General features: G+C 46.8%; 1 protein-coding gene across 6 annotated transcripts in view; it reads left to right on the forward strand.

Annotated features, from left to right (window-relative positions):
* The window catches only part of LOC138527196 (zinc finger protein 334-like), a 445,682-nt gene that overhangs the window by 333,785 nt on the left and 84,061 nt on the right, over window positions 1-27,836 (forward strand). The window contains exon 8 of one of the 6 annotated variants that reach the window (XM_069638316.1): window positions 6,306-6,766. The exons of the other annotated variants lie outside the window; for them this stretch is intronic. Within the exon in view, the coding sequence (XP_069494417.1) occupies window positions 6,306-6,703 (398 nt within the window). The 3' untranslated portion in view covers window positions 6,704-6,766. Of the gene's footprint in view, window positions 1-6,305; window positions 6,767-27,836 lie in introns of those variants that run through there. 6 annotated transcript variants of the gene reach the window in all.

Below are 27,836 nucleotides of genomic sequence, written 5' to 3' on the forward strand. Positions count from 1 at the left end.
GTACAACTGGTAATAAACATACATATAACTTAGCTGATGTCCTGCGCTGTATTTGACTGAAGAACCCCACCTTGGTTATCTCACAAAGTCACAAAATGGATGCAGAAAATGTATTTGATTCCAAATGTTCAACATCATATTTATCTGTTGAAAGAAATGTTATATTTATTAAGTGGTGCAACTGAGTGAGTGAGTGATTGATTGAGTGAGTGAGAGTATGATCATTTGTAAAAGAGCCACTGTGAACTAAATGGCCTATTTGTACTGTTCATCACTGTAAGTGTTCATTTTTGGAAATAAGAGTCTTCAAGTTTGTTCTGAACTGCTTCTGGTTAGGCTCTAGTCTAAGGCCCAGCAGGAGAGTGTTTCATTGGCACTGACCACAGCTGAAAAAGCAGTGATCTCTTCAGGTGGAGTAGCATGCTTTGGGAGAATTAAAAACACAGTTTGAAGGTCTCGTAGACCTAATGTTTTTTTTCAGTTTTGTCAGCCAGATATTTATGGCCAAAATCCCACATCTCTTTTATTTCACATCTGTGTAGAGATCTATATTTCTAATGGATTGTGTCCTTCCATGGATTCCTCATCTTTGATATATCCTGCTTTGCAGTCTTGTAAAACCTTTCAACAGCAGAGGGTGCTGTGTGGCATCGAGTCGATGCCCCTCGACAGTTACCATTCCTGCGTCCGGACGTGACGTTGATGACTGTATAAATAGCATGCATTGCTCCCATTGCCTCAGTTCTGTTTTTCTGCAGGCACAGCATGCTCTCTGAACAGTTCGACTCGCCTCAGCAAATCTATCAATTAATGTATTTACTTTTGAGTAAATCTTCACAATGTCTACGCCGAAGACAGTCTTTAAGAGATGTGTGGACTCTGTGACTCAAAGAGGTCGATCACTGATCCGCACAGAATTTGTCTCGGGTGCCTCCAGAATGGCCCAAAAAACTCTAAACATTCTAAGCATTGGAGATCCAGGAGCGACTCCCTCCACTCTTCTTCTTCGACGTCATGAAAGCAATTGATGAAACGATGTCATCGCTCATCATCTTCCGATTCCTTGCCCAACAAGCATCAGGTACCTTTTCCCGATAAGACCTCTTCATCGGCCGAATAAGAAAAGTTCAGTCCAAAAAATGATGGACTTGAAGACTACCAATCCTGGTCCCTCGAAAGAACTGAAGAAGGCTAACGATCCCACTGTGCCTTTCAAGACCGGCAGGGAATCAAATAAGACTTTGATTAGCGCAGCCAAAAGCCTGGGTCAGAAAGCCTCAGGGATGTCATCTTGAGTAGCATTGAAAGTGGCGACGATGGAGACATCGAAGCGAAAGGCTCATGTGCCCTACTTGTCGAAGGAATCGAAGTCAAAGGGCCCTTCGATGTCGACCTCCGATCCAACTTCGACTTTCAGATTTCAGTCGAAAAAAGATTTCTGCAATTCTTTTCGATCCATTTTTGAGGAAGACAAAGAGGAAGACGTTATGCAGGTCTGGCTTTGGGCGCTACAAAACAGGATCTCCCTGCCGAGTGTTCACGTAGACTGAGAAAAGAATAGGACAAAAGATGCTCTGAGCAAGCAGAGCAGACTCTCCCATGAGTGGGAGCTGGCTCAGGAAGTCCTTCTTGAGATCTTTATCCTTTGGGGAACCCCTCAAGTGAATCTGTTTGTGTCCAGTATCAACAAGAAGAGTGGCTTTTTCAGCTCCAGGGAATTTCTGAAATTCAACATGTCCATAGTGGACTGGGAATTTCCACTCCTGTATGCGTTCCCTTCAGTCCCTGTCATTCCTCATGTAATCAGGAGGTTGAGGAAGTCTGGGAAGCCTATGATCCTGATTGCTCGGGATTGGGCCAAGAGAACGTGGTACACAGACCTTCTAGACATGTCCATCTGCCCTCCATTCCATCTTCCCCAGACAGTGGACCTACTTCCACAAGAGGGAGACCTTTTTCACTCAGAAACCCGAACTCTGAACCTTCACGCCTGGTTTCTGAGAGGTCCTGTAAGACATGATGGAGGTGTTGCTGTCAGCCAGAAGACCAGCAACAAAAGCACTAAGTTGCTGCTTTTGGAACAGGTTTTGCAGCTGGTGCAGAGCTAAAGCTATTGATCCTTTCACTTGCAATACACTTACAGCGCTTTCGTTTTTGCTGCACTTAGCCCATCAGGGTCTAAAGGTGGCTACCATCAAGGCTACCTAGTGGCGTTAACCATTTTTAAACGTACGCCAGAACAAGACTCATACTTAAAGATGCTAATTGACATTTAATTCCTCAAAGGACTGACAAATACTTTCCCACCAGTCCCTTTTCTGGTTCCGTCGTGGGATTTCATTTTATTTATTTATTTGCATTTGTTGAGCGCACAGGCAGCCCAGAGGGCATCGTGGCGCTTGTTACAGATATGAAAATGACTTGTTGAACCTGGTATTAATGATTTGAACCTGGTATTAACTTTCTTAATGGGAGCTCCATTTGAATCTCTCCATTCTTTTCTACTTTGGTTGTTAACATTGAAAACAATCTTTTTGGTAGACATCACTTCTGCTTGCAGAGTGAGCGAGCCACAAGCCCTGTCATGTAAACCACCCTTAACAATATTTTCCAAGGAGAAAGTAAATTTGAGGGTTCGTCACTCCTTCCTTCTCAGGGTTATGTCTGAATTCCTTTACACACAAAAAGGAAGCTGAGGGAGTGGCACTGCCCACTACTAACCGGCCCTCATTAAGGTTCTGCACCTTTTACAACAAACATTAAGATTAGGTGGGCTATTAGAAACTGTTAACACAGTAAAGACCATGGTTGGCACCAGGAACCAACATCGCCGGATAGTACTGCCGCTATATTAGAATCAGAAGCACACTCCGAATAAGACTTCAACAATTAAGCAATTTTATTTAACATATAAAAGATAAAAATTATTAAACAATACCAAAAGGTCACCATTAAAATTAATCGACGCAATATCAGTAAAATAAAACAGTGCAAAGGGTGTTTCAGACAGTTGAACAAAAAAAGGACAAAGTATTCAATCACAATGGCCTAAAGGTCAGTGGTATAGATGCAAGTGTCATGTGCTGTGCAAATTGAACTTGTAAACATAGTCTGACACTCCATTCAAATTCTCCATCACTCATACATCCACATACATACAATTCATACCAACATGTTTCTTTCCAAAATGTAACGGGTGAAAAAAATATATTAGAAGGAAATTCGTCAGGGGCTGTCAACAAACAAAACAGAACACTGTTGTGCAAATGCAACTGATGCAGCACAAAATACAATTCTATATGTCTAGACCAGTGCTAGTCTTGGTATATTAACAACACTCACGGTAGTGTTGCTGAGAACACATATCACAACAAAACAGATACTAAATATCGTATTGGTATGAGTCTGCAATGTGGCTCCTGGTTTCACCATGGATTACCATAAACCAAGGTCATGAAAATGAGGTTGCCTTTAAGCTCATGGGCATGGATGATTCTTAAGCAGGTCGTGAGGCTTCCCACGATGTAGTGGATTACAAGATGGGGAAAGAGAATCGCAATCCCCGCTAGTAGCGCTTCTTACAAATGAAGCGTACGGTACGTGTGTGATCCGCTTCTGTGAAAGGCTCTGATGTGGCTGAAGCACTGATTGGTTGATGCGGGGGGACTGCCCAGTGAAATATCACTGGCGATTTATAGTCGCGTCACAGCTCGCCGAGAGCAACCTTTTAAACGAATTGGTCCGTGCGGAATGGCGCCGTCCTTCGTACGAGAGCTTTCGGACGCTGAGCTGCACTGCCCAAGCTCCAGTGTACCTCGCGCTGGAGATGTCTGAATTCCATATGACACAGAAAAAACCTTTACCAGCTTTTTAGGGCTCTTAGTTTCTACATTTCTAGGATGGCTAATGTCAGGCTAGATGACATACTATTTATTGGTTATACCAGCCATGACCAAATACCTTTATCCCATTGGATCATCTTCTGCATTTTGGAGTGCTAGCCCATTGCAGGAAAAAGTGTCCCTGAAAGCCTAAGAGCCCATTCCACTAGAGGAGTGGCAACCACTTCGGCTCCCCAAAGAGGTGTACCAGTGCAGGACATTTGCAATGCTGCAACTTTGTCTTCACTACTAACTTTCTCAAAGAATGACTGTTTGGACACCTTCTAGGGCCGGGATGATCGCTTTGGAAGAGCTGTTCTGAACAATATTATGTGTTAACAATCCATTCTCCCACCTCCATCTTCAAAACTGCTATGCGAGTCTATCAAAGATGAGCAACCTGTGGGAGGAAACAATCCATTGGAAGAATCCTGTAGAAAGAACATTACAAGGGGTAAGTAATTTGTTCTTTTCTGAGATATGGGGCCTCATTACACGGTAGGCGTTATGGATTTAACGTTACCGGTAACAGAATACCGGTAACGTTAAATCCCCATGCGGATTACGACCCGCCTCACCGCCATTAGCGGCGCGGCTAAGTACGGTGCCACTAATAGCGGACAGGCCGCATGCGCGCGACCGTCCATCCCGTAAATTACGCCATGCCGCTATTAGCACAGCATCACAAGGCTAGTGGACATGCCAATAGCGGCATGGTAAAGCCCCCAAAACCCCTTACCGCCATTGCGCCAATACCGGCATCGCGAACCACACGTTAAGAGAACTGAGCAGTGTTCCCACCTGCCACAGGCGGACACAATCAGCACAGGTGGAGGCAATGGAGACTGTGGCAGCTCAAAAGGAGCACACCACACCCCTTCCCACACCAAGATGGTTCCAATACTATCAGCATTACATGGGCTGGAGGACATGATTGCAGCACAGCTGCAACAACAACAGGCAGCACAAAGGAGACGCAGGGGGAGGAGGAGGAGGGCAAGACAGGCACAGCAAGCACCACCACGGCACCTAATCATACCACAGAGGCACCCACCAATCCCCAGGATCAGAGCCAGTCCATTTAACCTAACCCCTGAGCAGATACACACCCTGTACCGTCTGGACCGGGATACCATCACCAGCATTGTGGACATGATACACGACGACATTGTGAGCCTCATAGACATCAGAACTGCCATCCCTCCTCTACTCAAGGTGGTGACTGTGCTCCACTTCCTGGCCACAGGCACCTACCAGCATACAGTGGGCCAGATGCATGGCATCTCCCAACCAGTATTCTCACGCACGCTGAACCAGGTACTCTATGCCCTCCTGAAGCATGCACTTGAACACATATCCATGCCACGGACTGCCCAGGAGATTGCAAACACCAAAGTTGGCTTCTATTCACTGGCAGGCATCCCAAGTTGCATCGGGCCATCAACTGTACACATGTGGAATTGGTGGTCCCACATCGCAATGAAGTGGTCTACCGAAACAGGAAGCAATTCCACTCCATCAATGTCCAAATGGTATGTGACGCCAAAAAGATAATCACACATTGCTGTGCCCGATTTCCCAGATCAACCCATGATTCCAAGGTCCTGCGGAACTCAACTATCCCACGCTACATGGAGCGACAAACCGCACAACGTTCGTGGCTACTTGGTGAGTAGTAGGGCAAGCACATGGCAGTGTGATGGGGGGGGGGGGGGGGGGGGAGATGCATACTCCAACTGGGTGTGATTGGCGGGGGGGAGATACATACTCCAACTGGGTGTAGCTTGTCGTCTGTCTGCAAAATTCACAAACAGATGTACGCCAATGTCCATCTGGGAAGGCCGCAACGTACTTGAGATGAACCGACATGCAAGTATGAGCTACACAACACAGATGACATTTCAGGACTAGTAACATCAAACATCCATCCACATACACATTGCACAACATTCCACGCCACAAAATACCCAGATTTCATACGTGCCATCAAGATAGTCATCCGGAATCAGTCCAACACAACATCAATAATGCAATGTGCCCTATGATGCATGCAAAGGGATCAGCCCTAGCCATAGCCATAGCATTTCACCACGCACCTTTACCACCACTGAAGTGATGCCTCACTGCATGGCAACATCAATGTTGGAATGGCAGTACAACAGCAGTGAGGAACCAAATCTGCCTGGGCCCAGGGACACCTAAGACCTCGCCTCACCCAGGACATGTCAATTACTGTTGGAGGCATTAATGGGGCATGTCTACTTGCAGGGTCGAGCTCACCCTTGCACATTGCTGTCACACAGACCATCTGCATGTATGCTGTTAACTGTGTACTTGAATCACAATGCAATGTCAATTTGTGTGATATGAACAGGCCGCTCTTGAGGTGAAAAGTAACAGGACCCCATTCGTTCCCCCATACAGGTGATGCGGGATATCCCCTGAAGAGCTGGCTCCTCACACCTGTACGGAACCCACAGAACAGGCACGAAGAGGAATACAATTGTGCACATACCCGTACCCGCATTGTGATCGAGCAGACTTTTGGCCTTTTGAAGTCACGGTTTAGGTGCATTAGCAGGTCTGGTGGTGCTCTCCTGTATGGCCATGAGAAGGTGGCCAAGATCACCATGGCATGTGTCATGCTGCACAATATGTGTATCAGATGGAATGTGCCATTGCCCCCTGACGTTGAAATAGAAGAACCTGATGAGGATGATGATGGTGATGAGGACGGAGGTGAAGGGGATGCAGGTCTTGCAAGAGGGGATGGGCAGGAGGGACGTGCTGTGAGACAGCATCTGATCAACCAAATATTCTGAGGAACATGTTTTGGTGCTGTCACATGGATATGGGTATGTTTGGAAGCACGCAATGGACCCTGTCGCCAATAAAGTACACAAACACAATGAAGATGTCCATGCCTGTGTTTTGATCAGACACCAGTGTATTAAGTAACGGAAAGATGAAAAAGTGCATGTCCCCAAACATCCCACCACCCTTCCACCCACCCCCCACAACAGACCCATAACACCCTTCCACCCACCCCCCACAACAGACCCATAACACCCTTACACCCACCCCCCACAACAGACCCCTAACACCCTTCCACCCACAACAGTTCCTCATGTGCCTGCCATGTTTGCGTTGGGCCATGCACGCAGAAGAATCGCCATAAACCCCCTATTGGCCATTGTCTGCAGCAGCATTTGGAGGATGGCCAGACATGCGCCTGGTGGTGCGTGTTGAGCGGCGGAGGGGGCTTGTCTGCATTGAACCGGCAGATGACGACGTGGCAGACTGTCCTGGTGGTGTGAAGTGGCGGTCCATTGTGTCTGCTATTCGAGTGAGGACCTCCCTAAGTCTGACTATCTCCTCACACAGCCTGTCAGTACAGGCCTCCATCCTCTCACTGGAGTGCCTTGCCTTCTCCACAATATCCTCCCTGAGATGGGCAGCCTCCTCAACATGCTGGCCAACCAGCACAGTTAGTTCCTGTTGACGCTGCCGGATGGTGGCCAGCTCGAGGGCAGTGCTGGGTGATGGTGTAGTGGCTGCTGTGCCCTCAGATGCATCCATGACAGCAGGTGAAGCTTGGCGCAGCTGATGGTGGGCCCTTGGTGGCTGGTATTGGTGGTTGTGGGTTCACCTCCGGTGGTGGGGCTGTAGTTAGTGGTGTGGCTACTTCTATCCTGGCAGTGGCACTCCTCCGATGCTTGACACTCATCATGTGGAACCTTCCCCCCCTGACCCTTGATGTCGTGGGGGTGTCCTCAGAGTCCTGTGCCCTTGGTCTCTTACTTGTAGGCGGTGCCTGGGATGCATTTGCGGCATCCTCACCGTCTGTATGTGAGCCTGTCAGGGACAAGAAGGGGGATGGCATTGGTTACTTTTCTATGTACTTCATGCACAATACATCAATAATGCAGTTGTGGCCATTGGGACTTAATAATTGTGGATGCAGGTGATGTGTCAGTTCAGTGCCTCATCCATGCATGGTTGTGTTTGGCACTTGTCTCTGGTGATGTGTGCATGTGTGTGTGTTTGGGTCTGACACTGACATGGGCAGGGATGGATGCATGTGTGGATGTGTGTCCATGCGTGAGAGGATTCTGGGCTCACATTTGGGGGGAACAGTACATTCACATAGCATCCTTTCATGTGTACACTCACCTCCATCCGAAGTGGTTCCCACGCCTTGCCTACTAACTCAATGGATTCCACTGCGATTAGGTTTCCACAGGTCTCCTCCCATTCCTTTAGTTTGATGGGTGAACCGGCTCCACCTGCAGTGGCTATTCAGTAGTTTTCGGCAAGGATGCCCCTCACCTGCAGTCTGAGGTCGTTCCACCTTTTCCTGCACTCAAGCACAGTGCGGGTGCTGGTGCCGACTGCACTGACTTTCACCGCAACTTCATCCCAGATGTTTTTTTTAGTAGTGTCGGCCGCCGCATGCCGTTGGCGAAGACAACGTCGGCATTGTCAGCCAGGGTCTGGGTCAGCATGTTCAACTCCTCTGATGTAAATCTTTCTTTGCGCTGCCTGTCGGTGCTTTCTTTAAATGCCTTGGGCATGTTGAAGGTGTCCCTGATGATTTGCAACTGCAACCTACTCCAAACAGGTCCAGGGGGCAGTGGATGGCAATGGATTGTGTTTTTAAAGATGGCCGCCGTGCTCTTTCCCATTCCTGTGCGATGACGCTATTTCCGGTTCCGCAATTTAACGTTCACCGCTAATTGCGGTGACCGCTATTTGCATGCAGCATGAGGGCAGAGGTGCCATCTGCACTTTCGGCGAGGGCGGTAAGTGACTTTTTTGGGTCTTTAGCGGCATGGCGCTATGCTCGTGTCCGCGTACTCGTAATTATTAGCACCCTCTTGCGAGGGCGGACACGTTAAGAGCGCCATGCCGGTAATTTGAGATTTTTACCGCACAACGTGTAATGAGGCCCATGGTCTCTGAATGAGAAACCCAAAACGAGACTGGCTGCTGCATTCTGTGTCACCTGTAGACTGTCTGTTAAAAATGTGGTATATCCCGCAAATATTGCATTCACATAATCCAGGTATGGTTAATCATGGCACCCACCACAATGGCTCTGTCCTCTTGAGCAATGAAAATAATACATGACACTGGAAGATAACTTTGGGGGTGGGGATTATTTGGTAATCCAATGTGGTCCTGGGATCTAGGATAAGAATCTCATTTAAGCTTGGATGGTATAAAGGTAATGGCTCATTAAGTCATTGTTAGTTGGTAAGATTAGTGATGCTGTTATATAACTGTGCATAGATCGCCTCAGATTGGTACACTACTTTAAACCTATACATAAATTCAAATAGAAGTAAACTATGTAGTTTAATAAGAAAAGGTAAAATGTGGGAACCCCATGGCAATCCACAGTAGGTGGAGATCATTTTTGATTGGAAAGCCCCAATAACCAACTTCTATGTTCTTCCTGCCAAAACGGAGGTGATCCATTGAAAGGCATGTTCTTTCAGTAATGCATCTAACCTGCATATTGTAATCTCATAATCTACTGAATTCAGTGTGGCTGAGAGAGTTAGCAGACAGAATAGAGTGCACCTGCCCATATCATCCACCTGGAAAGCATTGTTGCATACAGTCAGTAATGTGGAATCCTTTCTATATTCTGGATGGAAGCTGGGCCGTCAGGGATCAGGAGTGTCTTGCTGGATGACATATGACAAAAGTCCTCAAAATCTAGCTATTTCCCACATTATCCTGAAACCCGTCCCTAATCTTCCAATTCCCAATCCGAGCATATGAACATTCAGCTCCTGGCAGCGCATGCCGTTATTGCGGCGGCCCTGACCTCACACACTATCAAATACCAACCATGACCTTGGATCCCTTAAGCACCACTAGCTGGACACAGGCCATCATCTCGTTTTCACACCATGAAATGTCACAAGATTGATTAGTCACTGCACCTCACAATGATTAGTCAGCACCGCTGCATTCAGATAGATTGTGATGTCTGGAAATATATTGTCCTGGGAGGAATTGTACCATGGCCATGAAGGGCATGTGGGGGTTCCTTGCTTATTGTTCCAGAACGCAATCAGGAACTTGCCCTGAATTGCACTGGAAGTACGTGACGGGTGGCCGGGTATCATGCCTGGATGAACTTCAGGATTGGCCTTTCATGGTAAAGGAAACAATTGTGAAGCTTTAGTGCACGTACACTATCTGTGAAGATGCGCCATGGTCTCCACCTGGAAGAGCTTGAAAGTATAGCCTGTGCTCTACGAGTGGCAATTTGTGAAGCCTAGCCTGTCGCTAACAATTTTGTTTCCGCTACAAGTATCAACAGAGGATGTCACTACCTGATCGGGTGCACATGCAACACATCTCCATCCTAATTTCTAGCTCCATTTAAACGCACCACTCCGGTGGACACTGGCAGCAGGCATGGCCACCAGAACCCATCAGAATACAGCAACGACTATGACAAATTAGGTCTCGCTGTTCACATAATTGCTCCCATTACTTAAACCAGACTACACCTCAATACCTCTGACATCAGTATGCAGTGAAGACCTATGACAAATTCAGCCCAGCTGGACACATAGCGAGTTTCTGGCACTCACGCCATCTCCTGACCCCTCTCAGCACCCATCCACATGCCTGATCTCGTGGTTTGCTTTCTACTGGAGCCAGCCCTGCTAACCCTTATCATAGCCAAATGCACACACACATTCTAATCTTACTCCATGATCTCCAACATTCTGGACTTCAGTCCCCGAGGACATTCCCACCACTAGCGCATTGACACTGTAATAATGGTAAAAGGCACTATATAAATTACAACTACAATAAACAGGGAACGTGAGCTGGGATTAGACCATCGTGAGACAGGTTAGTTTTACCCTACAGATGATGTGTTGTTGCATATAGTAATCCGACTCAGTACGAGAGGAACCGCAGGTTCAGACATTTGGTGTATGTGCTTGGCTGAGGAGCCAATGGGGCGAAGCTACCATCTGTGGGATTATGACTGAACGCCTCTAAGTCAGAATCCCCCCTAAAGTACTCCTATTCTGGAGGTCTGTGGAGAAAGATGGCAGTAGGTCTGTAATATACTGCACTGATAGTTTATTTTTTGGGGGGGGACAAACTAGGGTGTGGTTAAAACATGTTGCGAAACACCCTTCCCTGAAAGAGCTGTTAATATAATTGGCTGTTCCAGCAAGGAGACCAGGACATTCCTTAATACAATCAGTTTTGATTAAAACTTCACACAAAATGTATAGCATGCATAATTAATTACAAAACTAACATTCTCAAAATTATAACCATATTTCATATCAAAATTACATGTACTGTATAAACTTTTTAACGCAGTTATTGAAGTGAACACAGTACCTCATACCTAGCAGCAAGCAGTCATTATACCAATTTACAAGAAGGGGGGCAGGGACTCTCCAGCAAACTACAGACCTATTTCGCTCCTGGATTCAACAGCAAAGATCTTTGCTAAGGTAATCCTGTGCCAAACCTCAAGCACAGGCTAATGAGAACAAAATAATCAGTGGGTTTCATGCTGGCTTTCAGAAGCATAAATGTGCTGTGGACTAAAGTTTTAGATTATTTTTACTGATTGTAAAGTACACAGTGCTTAAGCTTATGAATTTAAATGCAATTTCCGTTGACCTGAGGGCCGCTTTTAACATGGTCTCAAGAAACAAATGTGGCAGGTCCTCTGAATAAGAAAGGCCCCCCGCTCATCTGATTGCTGTGATCCAGGAGCTGTACAGCGTGGATTGCCTAAGAATGAGTCAGAACAGATATTCTGCTCTCCTCTATGCAGATGATGCAGTCCTGTTATCCACTACGCCACAAGGGTTGAAAACCTGCCTGGCAACCTTTTTTTTAAACAAAAAGTTCTCACCTAGACCTAAGTTTAAACATTGGCAAAACAAAACTCTTGGTGTTTAAACCAAGATTCTCCAAGCAGTGCAGATTACACATCAAAGTGAAAGGCCATCCTTTAGAATAGGTCAAATTCTATGATTACTTGGTTATCTGCTTTAACGAAAATGAGCAATGGACATCCCAGCTAAAGAAGTAATGTTCCACGCTGGGGAAATATGCTGGAGCAACACTATCCTTCTTTTACAGACATGGGAGAGGGGCAATTCATCCTGCCGTTGAGCTGTAGGGCAAACAGGCTATCCCGGCCTCCCTCTATGCTCCAGCACACTCAGTCTTCGTAGGGTGGAAAACAAAATGTATGAAACAACTGTTACAGCTCACCAGCTCGACCCCTAACGCTCTGATAAATCTAGAACTCGATGTACGTCCAATCAGCGAATGTAGCTTCTTTTCTCCAACACTGTAATGCGTGAGACTCTGGAGTTCCAAAGATCTGGGGAAGTATTTAGATGCCCTAAAACACCTTCTGTGTCTTGAGGGTGGCAAAACCACTCCTTGGATGGCCTATGTGAAAAGAAGCTTGTGCGATCTTAGCAAAGCCAGACTGTGGGAACAGCCGCAAAATATGGACAAGGCCACCTATATAGGAATTAAGAAGGCTGCCATTGTCCTGTGAAAGGAAAAGATGATTGAAAATGCAAGCAGATTACATTGTGGCCCGGGGTACCTTTGCTCTAAATCTGAATTTGGCCTAGAATGTTATCTCAATTATTTATCCCCCTATATGCAAGATCACTTTTTGTAAGACTACGGTTTCTGACCCTACCAATTGGCCCTCTGACCAACCTCTGGGTTGGGGGTGGCTCAAAGGTCTGCCCTGTATGTGGCCTGGGAGACGAGGCAGAGTCCCACTTTCTGTTCTTATGCATGGCCACAAAACCACTAATGGTGATACATTTACGTCCCCTACTCAGGGAAGCTGGTGTTAGTTCAACTATTGATGCACTGGAATTATGTAAAGGGACTGTAAATCCATTCATAGTAAGTTGTGTCGCCAAATATGTCAATAGAGCTTGGCTTCTAAGACGAAAACAAATGTGCCCAATGACAGAGAAGTGACTCTGAAATCATTTAAACACAAAATTCGGCCATTATTTTTTAAGCAATAATGTGTCAAAGTCACCAAATGTTGTCATTATTAAGTGCCATTGGGGCTGCACGTTTAATCTTGCTACTAGACTCTATAAAGAAACTTCTCATACCTTCTTCACTCATTTTAGTGGGCACCCATCACCTTCATCAAATGTACTCTTTTCTTTTACTTCATTTAACTGATCGTGTTTTAACTCTTTTTATTCATGTATTTTTTTATCTTTGTGACTTCTATGGCAGTTTAGCCGAATAAAGTTATTTGATTGATTGAAAATTACATATACAAATTTCATATACAAATTTCAATCACTATAACATTAAAACCTACCATGACTCATTATACTAGGCCAAACTTTTTTAGAAAGCGCAATAACGCTAAAACAGAGCTAAAGAATTTTCTGTATAAAAATGTTCCCATAACACACCAGTCAATATAAAACTTGTAGAGTGCATAAAACGACCAAAAAACTCAATCCGTTCTTCGTACAAATTCTCACAATATATCACCATATGCTTCAATGATTCGCAATCCTTATTACAGTAACGGCAAGAGGAACCTAGCTCACCACTTTTCCCGCACCTCAGTACATTTTCATTAGTCCGCAGCAAATTTAGTCTAAAATGCATGCAACTATTTCTATATTTCAAACTCAGAAATTTCAGGAAATATTGAGCCATGATTCCCTGTTGTTTATGAACCAGAGCTAAATCTCCAAATACCTTATATTTCGTAATTTTTGCACAGGTTTGACACCAATCCATTTGGTATATTTTCTTCTTCAGGGCTGTCATATTCTCTAACGCGTTTGTCAAATCGAGACCCGGCTCTGAAAGATCCCATCACAAACCTGGACATAAACATTTTGTGAATTGTATGCCGATTCATTAAATTCAGTGTATTGTGAAAAAAGCTACAGGATCTTTAAACTTTTTAATAAGTAATCTTCCACATAAATTTTGTATTAAGGGAAACCAGTCCTAGCTCAAAGCGCAATAACTCCATGGGCACACATTTAGGTAATGGCAGCACAGACTTCGATGTCAGTCCTTCAATCAGGGTTAGGTCCCACTTCAATAGAGATTAATACTTTTCCAGCCCCATTTCTTTTCACCATGGTAATTAAAGCTTTTTTTGTTTCCATAACTGTGAAACCTAAATATGTCAACGAGTCTGATAATTCAAGTTTTTGCTTTCCTAACCACCAGCTACTTCTACGTTTCTTGTGGTTTGCCTGGAAAGGAAGTATTTTGTTTTTTGGCTCATTTACAACCAGATCATTTATCTTTGCAAAGCACACAAAATACAGTATCATTCTTTGAAGGCCCACTTGTGTACAGTCATAAAGTATTATGTCATCCGCGTATGTTACATATGCAATTTTAGTTCCAAACAGCTGCAGAGAATCAAATGACTTAGGCACCAGATATGGTTCTATGTCACATCATTGACACCCTTTTTTCGACTGGTGTTTTTCCGAACAATTTTTGCTGAAACAACTAATCGAAATGTTATTTATTTTATTTTTTGGGGTGCCCCCCACAAACGCCCCTTCTAACACCTATATTTTACTGTTCCGGACTGCCCCAACACTTTTTATGCCCTTTCCAAAAACTCCCTGCCCCCAAAATTGTTTGTGTTTTCTCTTCATCAAAAATTGTTCGTAAAAACACACGTCAAAAAAAAACGGTGTCGATGATAGGATGTCGTACCCCAGACATTCCCCCAACTCTGCCAAGTAAAGCTTGAACAAGAGGGGAGATAATAAACAACCCTCTTCCACCCCTTGAAAAGCTTTGACATATGTTGTCACATCTCCTTCAATCTTCAGCCTAATGTGAGGGTTGTATTTGAGTATAGACCAATCAAGATATTCAAAAGGGAAGATGGAATCCCCCAGGTATTTAATTTCTGCCTTAAAGTATCTCTATTTATGGTGTCAAACGCCAGAGATAAATCTATACTGGCTACATAAATATCTTGGGGGCCCTTCATGTAGGTCATGTGTTGGAGATGATCCATAACAAGACCTAGAAGGAAGGTCCCAACCCCACGTCTAAACCCCATTTGAAAAGGTTTCAAAATCCCCCAGTGCTCTGCCCAAGCCCTCAGATTTCTTAGGACCAAAGAGGCAAACATGTTTGACTCTGCGTCCAGTAACGTTATTGGCCGGTAGTTGAAAAGGTCTAGTTTACTCCCCTTTTTATGTATGGGGATATTAAAAGCATCCAGCCAAGAATCTGCAAGGCAGTGGGTTTTCAGTGTCTTATTAAATAGAGGGAATAGCAAATTTGACCAAATGATTGGATGTCATTTTAAAACCCGGTTACATAAACCTCCCGTACCTGCAGCTCTAGAATCATTTGCTTTTACAATTGCGAGTCTGATATCTTCTCTATCAAATATCAGAGTCCAGGAACCAAATCCTTATGGCATATTCTTTCCAGCATGTACAGGAGCAAATAAACCGTCAAAATGTTTTACCCATGCCAACTCCTGAATAGGATTTTCCTCTGCATTTAATTGGAAGTCATCTTGATTGTTGACCACCCTCCAATAGTTCACATCCCCTTGTTAAATATACACTGAATTATTTTTTTCACTATTTTCATTCCACACCCTTTATGTTTGGTTCTTTTAATAATGTTCTTATATCTTTTTTTTTTAATTTTCCTGATACGAGCATCCCTAATATCCACCTGGCGTTGTTCTCTTAATGTTTTTCTAATGTGGATTCTCATATACCTTTTATATTGTTGAATATTATGAATATATCTAGGGGACATATGCTCAAGTCTTGCACCTCCACAATGCAATGCCGTGTAAGGCCTGGGAAGTATACTGGAGTTAGCCAAACTTATTTTTCCTTACATGGAAACTGACCAGCGTAAGTTTCCATTTTGAAAGTAAAAATGTCTTATATTCCTTGGATGCCAAGATAAACTATAATTTTTTCTTGAGACTTGCATTTGTGTCAATTGTTTATCACCATCTTCTTGGCACCACTTGGCAAAGATAGCATAAAGAACCTTATGGTCACTAAGGTTTGTATCCTTAATGTCCAACTGAGTACAATGCTTGTATAATAGTTCTGTGACATATATGAAGTCTAACCATGTACTTGTGTCTGCCATAGTCCATGTAGTCTAGCACAAGGGTTCTCTAGGACCGTTTTCATTTAAACAAATAAGATTTCAATCTTGAAGCGCATTTGCCCATTGTTTTCCCTCTCATTCGGTTGTCGCTGATACTTGGACAGAATCAATCCTGTATTATTAGTAAGCGGTACTTCCCCTAAGTAGTTGGCGTTAAATTCGCCCAATAGCTTGTCAATATGTTCAATACATTTTCCGAGACCCATCACAGACTCATTCTAATACGATTTGTAACTAAAATGGGCCATTTCTCTCTTTTAGTACATGCCTGGTGTGAAGGGTCAGAAATGTGAGGCGGAAGACTCGGTAAAGGTTTTTCATAAGATGCCATTTCATTAACTCAAAAGGGTTTGACAAATGCCTCACTGTCCCTACCATGAAGAGTATTTCCCTGCCTATCAAAATAAACTAAAAGAAACACACTAACAAAAGGAATCTGTCCCTCACGCTTAGCCATTCATCAAACTCATAAAGGGAATATATGGCAGTTCAAAGATAACAGAAATAACAGTTATGTCCAACATAAACCTAATAACTGTATATCCTTGTGACCTGGCTTAGTTCCCCTTCCCCAGATTCAAATCAGGATTTTCAATCAAAAGTTCAAAATAGAAAAGTTCTGTTTTGTAACCAAGTTTGATTATAAAGTTCTTTTTACTCCAAAAATCTTTTAATTGGACTTTGACAAACAGTTGAACTAAACTACAAGTCTTTTTAACTCCACCTGTAGCAAAGAGTTCAACATAACTTCTTGAGAAACAAAACACTTCCACAATTCATTGGTATCAACAACACTGTTTTGTCTGGATGATTCCACAACAGTTCACAAAATACTTTAGTGGTCCTGCCACTTCTTCACAGCCTTCAGCAATAACACAGTACTTCAATGACTTCTTCCTTGTCCACTTACCTGCCAAGACTACCACTTAAAGGTCTCTGTCCTGGTATACTCACCTGCCAGGACTCAAAGCTCCAAAGACTACTACAAGTAGCTTTGTGGTAAAGTTTACTTCAAACAGTTTAGTAAAGTCTTTGACTTTTAACAACATCAAAATCTACTACTTCTTCTGGGAAGACATGGTACACATTGATGATGTTTGTTCCACTCTTGTGATTGCCACATGCAATGCAGGTTATGCTCCTCTCCTCCTGAATGCTTCCTTTCAGGAGGGCTTCTCTCCTGTCATTCTTGTTTTCCCACTCTTACATCAAACACATGCTGATAATGGCTCCCTATCACACTTACTTCCTCTTGCTTGGCTTAGACAATGCTTATTGAGGTCTTTTCCAACTATTGCCTCTTCCTCACTCTGGCAATGGGGTTTATAGTTGGCTTGCTTCAGAAGTGCCCTCTCTTGGCTTTGGCAATGATGTTGGCCTTTAAAATAACAATTATAACCTTTCCTCTCTGGCCTGTTCAACAAGTGGTTATCATGGCTCTTCAACTTCTTTATATCAGTTCAGTATTAACAATAATGATTAGTGGCCAGTGGGCGATTGCAGAGCATACCAGGGTTACCCAACAGTGGTGAATTCACTGGTTGCTGCATACGCGTCCGCTGGCTCTATTACAGTGCATTCTGCTTCCTCTGCCTCCTCCTGAATGGCAAACTGCTTCGGTTTGCTGCCCGCGCCAGTCAGGAACAGAGCGTTCCTTGCTCCTGAAGCACGCAGGTGCTCGTCTGCCACCAGAGCACAACTTACAAAACTGAGAGCCTCTCTCTCTCTCCAGGGGGAAAGCCTTTCACAGCAACTCTTCCCACCGTGCAGCCTCTGCATACAAGGCCATCAAAGTTAGAGACCTTCTCGGGACCCTCATCCTGAAAATAGCGGCAGCTCCGCCATCTGTTTCTCTTCTTTTTTTGCTGCCATTGCAATGTGGAGTCTCTGCAACCACTCCACCGCTTAATTCTAATAGCCAGAACTTGAGGAGTGTTATATACTCATAGATCACGCTGAGTGAGGGAGGCCACCAGGGGGTGCAGATGAGCTAACTGCTCTGCGCCGCTCCTAACCAACGGGTCTGTTTCAGGGTTTAGAGTGCCCCCAGAGAGCCCCCACCGACAATAATAAAACCCACCTACGCCCCCTGCCCCCTGTGTGTGACATACTGGGCCACCCCTCAGATGCTTTTTCCTGTGCTCAGATAAGCCCGCTGCAAAAGACTGAGGAAGAGCCCAGCTCCCGATCTGGCCGCTGGGTCCACAGGAGTGTCACCAGAGCCCGGGCCTCGATGTGGGCCCAGAGAGGGGAGAAGCTGTTCGGGGTCCGGAGAGGGGAGATCCCTTATGGTGGAGGGAGAAGGTGAGGAGTGAGGGACAGCTACGGGGTGTCCAAGCCCCCCCCCAACCCTCTGACGCGGAAACCGAGGCGGCTACCTCTCTGAACAGCTGAAGGTATCTGGTGGGGGAGGGAGTCCCGGACACAGGAGGAGCTGTTATTGAAGTGGCCCCGGACCGCCACCGGGGGTAATAAAGGAGTCCCTGAATTCCACTGACCCTCAGAGGGAAAACTCATATCTGGAGGGTCACTGTGTGCCGTTGGACCAGTGAGGAAGTGCGGTGTAGGGGAGGCCCCCCAGACAAAGGACTCCAGAGCATGCTGCGACCCCCACTCACACACGGCTGCCCTCTGAAGGAGTAGGGTTGCCCTTTTCGCAGGACCCACGTGTGGAAGCAAGGGGACAGAAGCCGGGCGAACCTTGGTTGTGCCCCTGTTCCATCTCGTCCCGCTGGAGCCCACCCCACATCCGCTTCTGAGGAGGGCTGGAGGCACTGCTCGCATCCCAGGAACCTGAGCAAGCTGGGCCACCCTCCCCAACATTTCAGCCTATCAATAGCCTAATATTGAGCCCTGAGGGAACCCAGAACAAGGAGAGGTGCCATTTGAGGGTTGCCTTCCTGCGCGCTCCCTTCGCCCATACCAGCATGAGTGCCCCAGACTGGATTCCGCTGCCAGGAGGGCTTGGTGCCCCTGGTGCTCCACGCAAGGGGTGGTGTCCCTCCCTGGTGAATCAGGGCCTTTGACCCCACAGCAGCTTCAACCGTCTGGCATTGGAGTGCTTTACTGGCGCTGGAGCCTGATCATTCCCAGCATAAACCGCCATCCTGATCTTGAAGTTTTCCGTGGGAGGCCTGTCACTCATGAGTTGGTCTACCATGCTCCATAAATTCCACTACGAAGCAGATCCCAGGCAGCCCCAGGTGACTACACCCCCCTTGCCATCACCAAGCATGGAGGAATCCCAGTCCTTGAGGAAGGACATGGAAGCGCTGCTCAGTGAAATAAGGGGCTTCAGATCGGACATTGGCAAAAGGCTTGATGGGCGTTGACAAGAAGTTGGAGAATATAGACAACAGAATCCAGAGCTTTGAGGCAAACCAATCCTCGATCGACATCCTGGAGACCCAGATTGACATGAGAATCGCGGAACTCTAAAGGAGGGAGGAACAGTCTGCCTTGAAAATAGACTATTTTAAAAACCGAGAACGCTGATTCAACCTGAGGTTTTTGGCTTTCCAATAAGGGATGGAGAAACGCAAGGGGACGTGACTAAAGCCATGAAGGAAGTAGTCAGGAAAGTCTTTAATGACGATAACACCACAGAACCTACCATTGACATAGCACACAGAGCAGGAGGGGGTGCCCAGGGGCCGCAATTAGTGTTGGCTAAATTCCATTACTACTCGGAAAAAGCAAAAGTACTGGACATGGTGAGAAAGAAAGGTCCGGTGGGTTGGGGATCCTTCTAAATTTCTATATTCCAGGACCCATCGGCCTTCACCCTTTCCCACAGAAGAGTCCGCACTCCCCTTAACCAAATGGCTCACAACAAAGGGTGTGCAATACAGATGGGGATTCCCCTTCTCTCTCGCCTTCGAGTTAGAGGGATTCAAATACAACTTGGTCACAGAGGACGACATCAATAGAGTGATGCAGGACCTACTTGGTGGCCACTCTGGTGGCCACTCCAGTGGCTGCCCTTGAGGGCCCGGAGGGATCCTAGAGCACGCCCCCAAAAAGCAAAGGCCCAGGACACAGGCGCAGGGTCAAAGGGCTCCACAAAGTTAAGAAGATGCACCCGGCATCCCCCTCACAAACTTGAGGGGACGGGGTATACCTCTGCGGCTCGTGGGAGAAGACTGGTGATCTACTCAAGCTTAGGGACACATTCATTTCCTCATTGACCGGTTGAGTGCTGGGAGGATCCCCTAGCCGCCAAAGTAGTCTAATGGTTTCTTTTCATCCTTTTTTTTCTGCTTTGACTCATCAAAGTTCAGGGAGTCTGAATGCTGTGTTAAACACACAAGAAGGGGGCTTACTGACAGGGGCTCAGAGGTGGCATTGTGGTTACAGAAGGCCCATGGGTGGGGTACTAATGGTGGTCTGGCCCAACAATGTCCAGGATGTCGTCCTGAGTCCAGGCCCAAGGGGTGGGCCTTGGGGGGGGGGGGTTGTTTGCATGGGGTTTAACATGTTCATTATGTCAGTTAAGACCATTCTACAGAAGGTTTGGTTATCAAAAGACAACATTGTTTGGTTTATGATACCAGTTCACGGGTCAGGCGGTCCCGATAAGAGGATAGTATGCGGCTCGAACTCAGATGTAAATGGATAATGTGATCTGTACTTTGACACTGGGCTCACTAAACGTCAGAGGTTTAAACTCCCCGAACAAGAGATTCCTGACAACACGCGAATTCCACCAATCTAAGTTAGGCATCATGTTTCTGCAGGAAACACACTGGCAGAGAGGAAAGGAGCCGGCCCTTAGAGCCAAAGAAATATGTAAGGTATTTTGCATGTCCAACTAGTCTAAAAAGAAGGGGGTTGCAATTGTGGTGGCTACCAAGCTAAACCTTGTCCGTAAGGTGGAGTCAAAAGATCCCTGTGGTCACTATGTAATGGTGAAAGAGGAGATCAAAAGCAATGCAGTTACTCTTGTCTCAGTGTACTGTCCGAATGACGGACAAGACCAATTCTGAGATTCACTGAGGGTAAGATTCAATCATTAGTTGAAGGTCCATTAATTATAGGGGTCGACTTTAACATGGTCCTGTAACCTGACATAGATAGGAAAGGGGTTGGCCACACATAATGTCTCCTGTGAGCAGTACAAAAAAGCTTTCTGCTTTCAACAGACCAACAAAGAGCTGGGGGTGGTGGATTCTTTCTCCCAAGTGAGTGGGCGGGACCCCACGTTCACTTAATACTCTAAAGTGCACAATACGTTCTCAAGGATAGACTTCCACTTGAAAACAAAGTGCTGGAATCAACCACGGAGTCCATACCGTGGTCGGACCACAACATGGTCAGAATCAGAATAGGGTAATGGTTCTCAGTTAAACACAGTACTAAATGGTCATGCAACAACCTGCTGTTAAAAGATAGCGAGACGGCCCAGGCACTGTTGAAATCCATCAAAGAATTCTTTCATTTCATTGACAATGGCAAGGTGGGGGTTCCGGAAGTGTGGGAGGCTTTCAAGGCAACTATCCAAGGAGTGTTAATAGGAATGGGAGTCAAAAAGAAAAGAGAAAGAGCAGCACAAGAGCCAGCACTTAGGGGCAAGATAGAAAAACTACAACATGGGGTAAACTGAGGTCCCAAATGCTTCCTGGAGACCAGGAGAAACTCCAGAAACACAGAGCCGAACTGAAGGCCCTCATGATCCATTAAACAGAACGTACATTGGCGTTCCTAAAACAAAAATACATGGAAAAGGGGGAGCAAGCTGACAAAATATTGGCGTGGAGGTTAAGGGAGCAGAGAAACTCTAGAAGGGTAGCCGCAACACAATCAGCGTGTGGCTAAAAACTTATAGACAACGCCCAAATAGCAGAGGAATTTCATAAATATTATGAAACTCTCTATACGACTGAATATAAAGAGGAAGGTTCACACATTGACCAATTTTTATATGCTCTCCCCATCTCTTGTCTGTCTCCAGACAAAGTGGCCGCTTTGGAAGCCTCATTTACTGAGGAGGAGGTTCTTGATACCATAGGTAAAATGAAAAGGGACACAGCGCCTAGGGATGACGGCTTCATAGTTCGATTCTTTAAAACATTCTGCTCTACTCTGGCCCCCTTCATGACCAAAGTGTTCAACAACGCCCTTGTATCTGGGTCCCTCCCGAGAACCATGCTCTCAGCCCTCATAGTCATTCCCCCAAAGGATGGCAAAGACCCACCACAATGCCAATCCTACCGCCCCATTTCATTCTTGAATACTGACGTAAAGATCATGGGAAAAGTCTTAGCCGATAGACTTCACCACGCAATGTCCTCCCTGGTCCATGGGGACCAAGAAGGGTTATACCGGGCCGCCAGGGTTCAGATAATACAAGGAAATAGGTCAACTTAATGTACGAGTCGCAAAATAAGGGGATGAGTGCTTACTTAGTCTCAACAGATTCCGAGAAAGCCTTTGATCAAGTAGAATGGAGTTACATGGGCAACGTCCTTCAAAGGAAGGGGTTTGGTAAAAACTTTAGGCAATGGATCATGGTTGTTTATAACAACCTGGTGGCTAGTGTGCTCGGTCCCCTTCCACCTTACTAGAGGAACTAGACAAGGCTGCCCCATCTCCCCCTTGTTATATGCCCTTATGATGGAGCCCCTGGCTATTGCAATTAGGGAAAACCAAAGCAAAGAATAGCAGGAATTTGCTGTGGTATTTTAGACTTTAGACTCTACGTGTTTGCAGACGATATCCTATGCTTTTTGACAGACATAGAAAAGTCCCTGCCTGAACTGCTCTCTCAAATAAACCTGTTTGATCGGTTCTCAGGCCTGAAAATAAATATTCCTAGGTCTAGCATAATGCCCATTGTAACCGATGACTCTGCACTAGAGACAAGAGAACCATAGGTGGGATGAGAATTGAAAACATAGCTACCCCGTACTTGGGGAATTAAAATCCCCAGGGATCTCACAACGCTGGTAGACCACAACTTTTCTCCAATGTTGGTGAAGATCAAATCATATTTAACTTGCTGGGCCCGCTAACACTATTGGTTTGGGAGAATGGTAACAATTAAGATGAATGTACTTCCCCGGCTGCTGTACCTATTTACTCCCCTCCCGACCCCTCTCCCTGAATCCTTTTTTGCCAAATGAAAGACGATGCTAAACAAATTCATATGAAAGAGGAAGAGGCCTAGAATTAAAATGACGACACTAACCCTGCATACAGATTTCAGTGGCTTTGGGCTCCCCAACTTTCGGTTGTACTACAAGGCGACCCAACTTCGAGTCATGTTAGAACATCTTAGAGACAACTTGGGCACATACTGGACTTACATCGAAGACCTAGGCACTCACCCAAAGAAAATCAGGGACTTATTATGGTTCCCAACAAAAGCTATCCCCGACCACATTAGGAATCATCCCACTCTGGCCGTCTTGTGCAGTTTATGGAAAAGGGGTAGAAATAATAACCTCCTCTCTTTCTGGCCATCCCCGTTGAGTTCAATGTAGGGGTCCCCGCTGGAAATTGGAGGGAGGGGCTTTTGCCACTCACAAAAATGATCTGCCAACTGTCTACAGAGAGCTGGTCAACTATTCCCAGAAGGCCAATTTATTGAAATCATTCCCTTGTCTGAGTCTCTGGGGGTGAATTCTCTGAGCGTTTTTGAGTACCTTCGCCTCAAGGGTATCCTGTCCGACCCGAGATAGCTCCCCAAAATTTCTAGACCCCTCACCCCCTTTGAGAAACTCATTAACGAAGCCACATCAAGAAAGGGAATTCTATCCAAAATTTACAAAGTAATGATTATGTCCGACTTGGAAGGGAGACAGAATTACAAGCAGTTTTGGGCCGAACAATCAGGGCAGGAAATTCCAGAAGAATCCTGGGCTAAAATGTACAAGCTTATGTTTTCTGGCAATCTTTACACCTCAGCAATGGAGCACAACTTCAAATTACTACACTGTGAGCACCTACCCCACCCTTCCCCCACCTTAGACTTTCCAAGATGTCCCAGGATCCTCCCCCCGCTGCCCCAGACTCTGTGACCAGTCTGGTTCCTCATGTGGTGGTCTTACCCAAAGGTAAAGTTTTACTGGTCGGAGTCCTTAGTTGGATCAAAGACACAGGGGGTAAAAACCCCTGATTTGGAACCTCTCCAACTGCTCCTCAGTGTCCCGGACGAGGATAGAAATGTGCCAAGATTCCCCAAACTTATTGAAGCTATGCTGTGAACAGGGAGAGTGGCTTTAACCCAGAAATGGAAGTGTGTCTCCTTACCCTCCAAAAACGATTGGTTGAACAAACTATGGGACATATTCATGTATGAGACGCTGTCTCCTGTGGTGAACGACTGTTTGGAATCGTTTCATATTGAATGGGAGACTTTTATGTTAAAATGGGGTAGTGATAAACCTAAACTCTGATTGCCATGGAGGGATAGCGCTGGGCACTTACCATACCAACGCCAGAAGGGGACATAACGAGCCAATCAACAGTCCGGTGCAGCCATTGAGTGTGGCTTACTGCCTCTTGTAACTGGACTAATGTTCGTTCTGCTAGAACGGTCGCTGTGAGTAACTTAACAGAGGGAGGAAGTTTGACAAGTATATGTGCCTCCATTTTGTGACTTGTATTTCCTAACAAAATGGCAAACATCTAAGTAAAAAAATAAAAAGTCCTGCTCAGTTGTGGGTCATTCGAACCACTAGACTGCATCTTGCAGTCTAGTGCCTCTGAATCCCTCTTCCTCATCCCAGTTCTTTGGGCACTGTGGGACTTGAAGTCCCATAATGTTCAAATTAACTTTTTTTTCAAAGTTTCAATTCTACAGTAGGCTATTAAGGTTCTAGGGTCTCTAGGGAAGTTAGTGAAGGGGTTTTCCAAGTCCTCCTGAACTGATCCCCCCCTGCCCACCTATGGGATCCTCCTGCAGAACACCACCCCGCCAGGGTCAGGATCAGGACGCGTCTGCCTTTCCCTGGCCACATGAGAATTGTCCCAAGTTTTCTGGGGGAATCATCTGATTCATCACACTGGACATGAAGGATTCCCACTATAGAATCATCGAATATCGAGATATTTGATGTCCCAGAAGTGTTAACCGCTGTTCTCCAGCATGGGGTCTGGCACGGATTCACATGCTCGTGAATATTCCCCATCAGGCAGGGAATCCTCGGTAAAGAAAAAATCATTAACAGTTTAGTTTCTGAACTGTCTTTCTTAGTAGTAACCAATCAATGGTCTCTGGGTCATGCTGCCCCAGGCCAATGACTGCCCTCTCCCTAAGCCCCTCCCCTGGCAGCCATCCTCAGATTTTTACTGCACGTTCAAGTGTTGGGAGTCCTCGTGCTATAGCTCTCGAGCTTTTACTGCGTTTTGCGATTTTTCAAGGAGTTTTATCTAATTTTTTCACTCAATCGAGCCTCAAGCTCCACCGTTTCTACTTCTGATCAACGGTGACCCGTTTTGGAATTCTCTACGCCGGTCAAGGGCGAAGTTCTCATTGAGTTACACTTTTGGAGGATTCCAGAAGACCTTGAGGCCTACCTCGTGGACATGGCCCAGGACAAAGGAAACTTAACGCCCGGATCCAAGCTGTTCAGGAACTGCCCTGGATGCGGATTGCAGAATGTATTCAAGGAGGACGAACATTCTAGATGCCTCTACTGCCTGCACAAAGACAAAACGCATGTGGAGAAGGACTGTGCGTTTTGCAAAAACTTGTCCAAACGAACTATGAAGGATCAGCGTATCCGCCTCACCAACTGTCTGGAAGGAGGTGAGCAGAAGAAGAGGTCCGAGCGGTCTTCTAAGTCCTTTGAGGGCGCTCCGGCAACGGGGGCCCAACAGAAGGCTAAGCACTGTGAGTCTGCGGGCACCGGGAGCGCCGAATGGTCGGGCTCCTCGGCTGCCAGGCAGGGTGCGCTTTCACCGACGCCATCAACCACGAGCCAGCGCTCTGGCTCGGGAAAGAGGAAGTCGGAGAACCCGGGTAAGCTTCTGGAGAAGCCCTGGTCAATCCCGACGGAAACAGCCGAGGTGGAGCGAGGCGGTGACCCTCCCCCCAAGGTGAAGGCCTCAGGCGCGCCTAAGGTCGTTAAGGGCCTGATTCACCCGGCTAAGGCATCCATCGAGGGAATCGTGGCGGCCCTGGCGAAGTCTGTGGAGGCTACCCCAGTGGAGGCGACCTTGGGGCCCAGAGTTTCCCTGCCACCGCGGAGGGAATCCTCTTTTCAGCCCATCGATAAGACCCCTGTGAGAACCCTGGTGGAAAAAGAGGACGGGGCGGTGGCTATCACAGACACGGATTCAGCCTCTGAGGAGGAGCTGGCTGGGGTCGTGAAGGTCCTCAACAAGAAGTTCGAGGAGGTCCGGTCCCACGGGAGGGATCCTGACGAAGTGGACGAAGAGAGCGAAGGTGGCACCGACGAGGGTCCCGTGGAGGCGGAGGATTCCACTCCCCAACTGTCGCGCCCATCGCAGCCGGTACCCGAGCCCCAGGACAACTCGGGAGCCATCTTGATGGCGATCCAGGCCTTATGTACAGAGATAAGGACCAGGCTGCCTGTACCCCCGACGGAAGATCCAGCGGAACCTGGCCTGTCGGGGAGCCCTCCAAACAAGCAGAGAAGAGTTCACCCCCCCCCCGCCCTTCCAGCCTGCGCGGCCCTCGCAGCCTTTATCCCCTTCCCCTGATCTCAATGAGGACACAGAAACGGAGACGGCCATGACGGGGACGGATGACGACGGTGGTGACGACGGGATGGACCTTCCATCACCACCACCGCCTCGGGCCTCCCCGCCCGAAGAAATTGGCTCTTTCCACACCATGATTGCCAGGGCATCCGAGCTCTTCTCGCTCTGCCCCGAAGAACAGAAGAAGGAAGGTTTCCTTTATCAACGGCGTGAGGCCAAAAGGAAGCGGTCCTCTCGGTCCCGTTACTAGATGACATCTGGGACGAGGGGCTATCGCTCCTGAAGAACCCGTCCACGACTCCTGCCAAGAGAGACCGGTATGAGAAGAAGTACCGGGTCCCTGATTCCACCCCTCTGTGCCTTAGGGCCCAGCCGACCCCGGATACGGTCATCTTGGCAGCGGCCAAGAAGAAGGCGGCAGGGGCTACGGCTTAGTCTTCCACCTCCCCCCCCACCCCCACCGGACGGTGAGTGGAAGAAACTGGATGCCATGGGGCGACAGGTCATCTCGTCTGCAGCGACGGTTAAAGCGGCCAACGCCTTAGCGATTATGGCCCGTTATGACAGGGAGCTTGGGTTTAAGATGGCTCCTCTGCTGGACTTCCTCCCGGATGACAAGAGGGCAGAGGCCCTAGAGATCCTGCAGGAGGGCGAGGTGGTGTCGGACCATGCCATAACGGTGGCCATGGACATTGCTGAAACCGGTTTCCGCCATTTGGGCAACAGTGTTTGTCTTCGACAGCGTGGTTGGCTCAAGGCAATGAATTTCCGTCAGGATGTGCAAACCAGAGTTTTGGACATGCCCTTCGAAGGGAATAACCTCTTTGGAAAGACAGTGGACAAATCACTGCAGGCCATCAAGACCGACACAGAGACGGCCCGGGCCTTGGGGGTTTTGAAACAACGACGGCCGCCCTTTCGGAACTCCGGAGGCAAGCAAGGTGCCTCCAAAGGATTCGGCGGCGGCTCCTCTACCTACCGCCAGGCAGCCCGTTCCTCGAAGCAAGAGGCCTACAGAGGATGCGGCAAGTCAGGAGGATCTCGTCATCGTCGCCAAGGAGGCCAAGGCAGCAAAGCCGCGGC

Source organism: Ambystoma mexicanum, chromosome 1q (genome assembly GCF_040938575.1).
Source record: "Ambystoma mexicanum isolate Mex_15411 chromosome 1q, UKY_AmexF1_1, whole genome shotgun sequence".
Lineage (NCBI taxonomy): Eukaryota > Metazoa > Chordata > Amphibia > Caudata > Ambystomatidae > Ambystoma > Ambystoma mexicanum.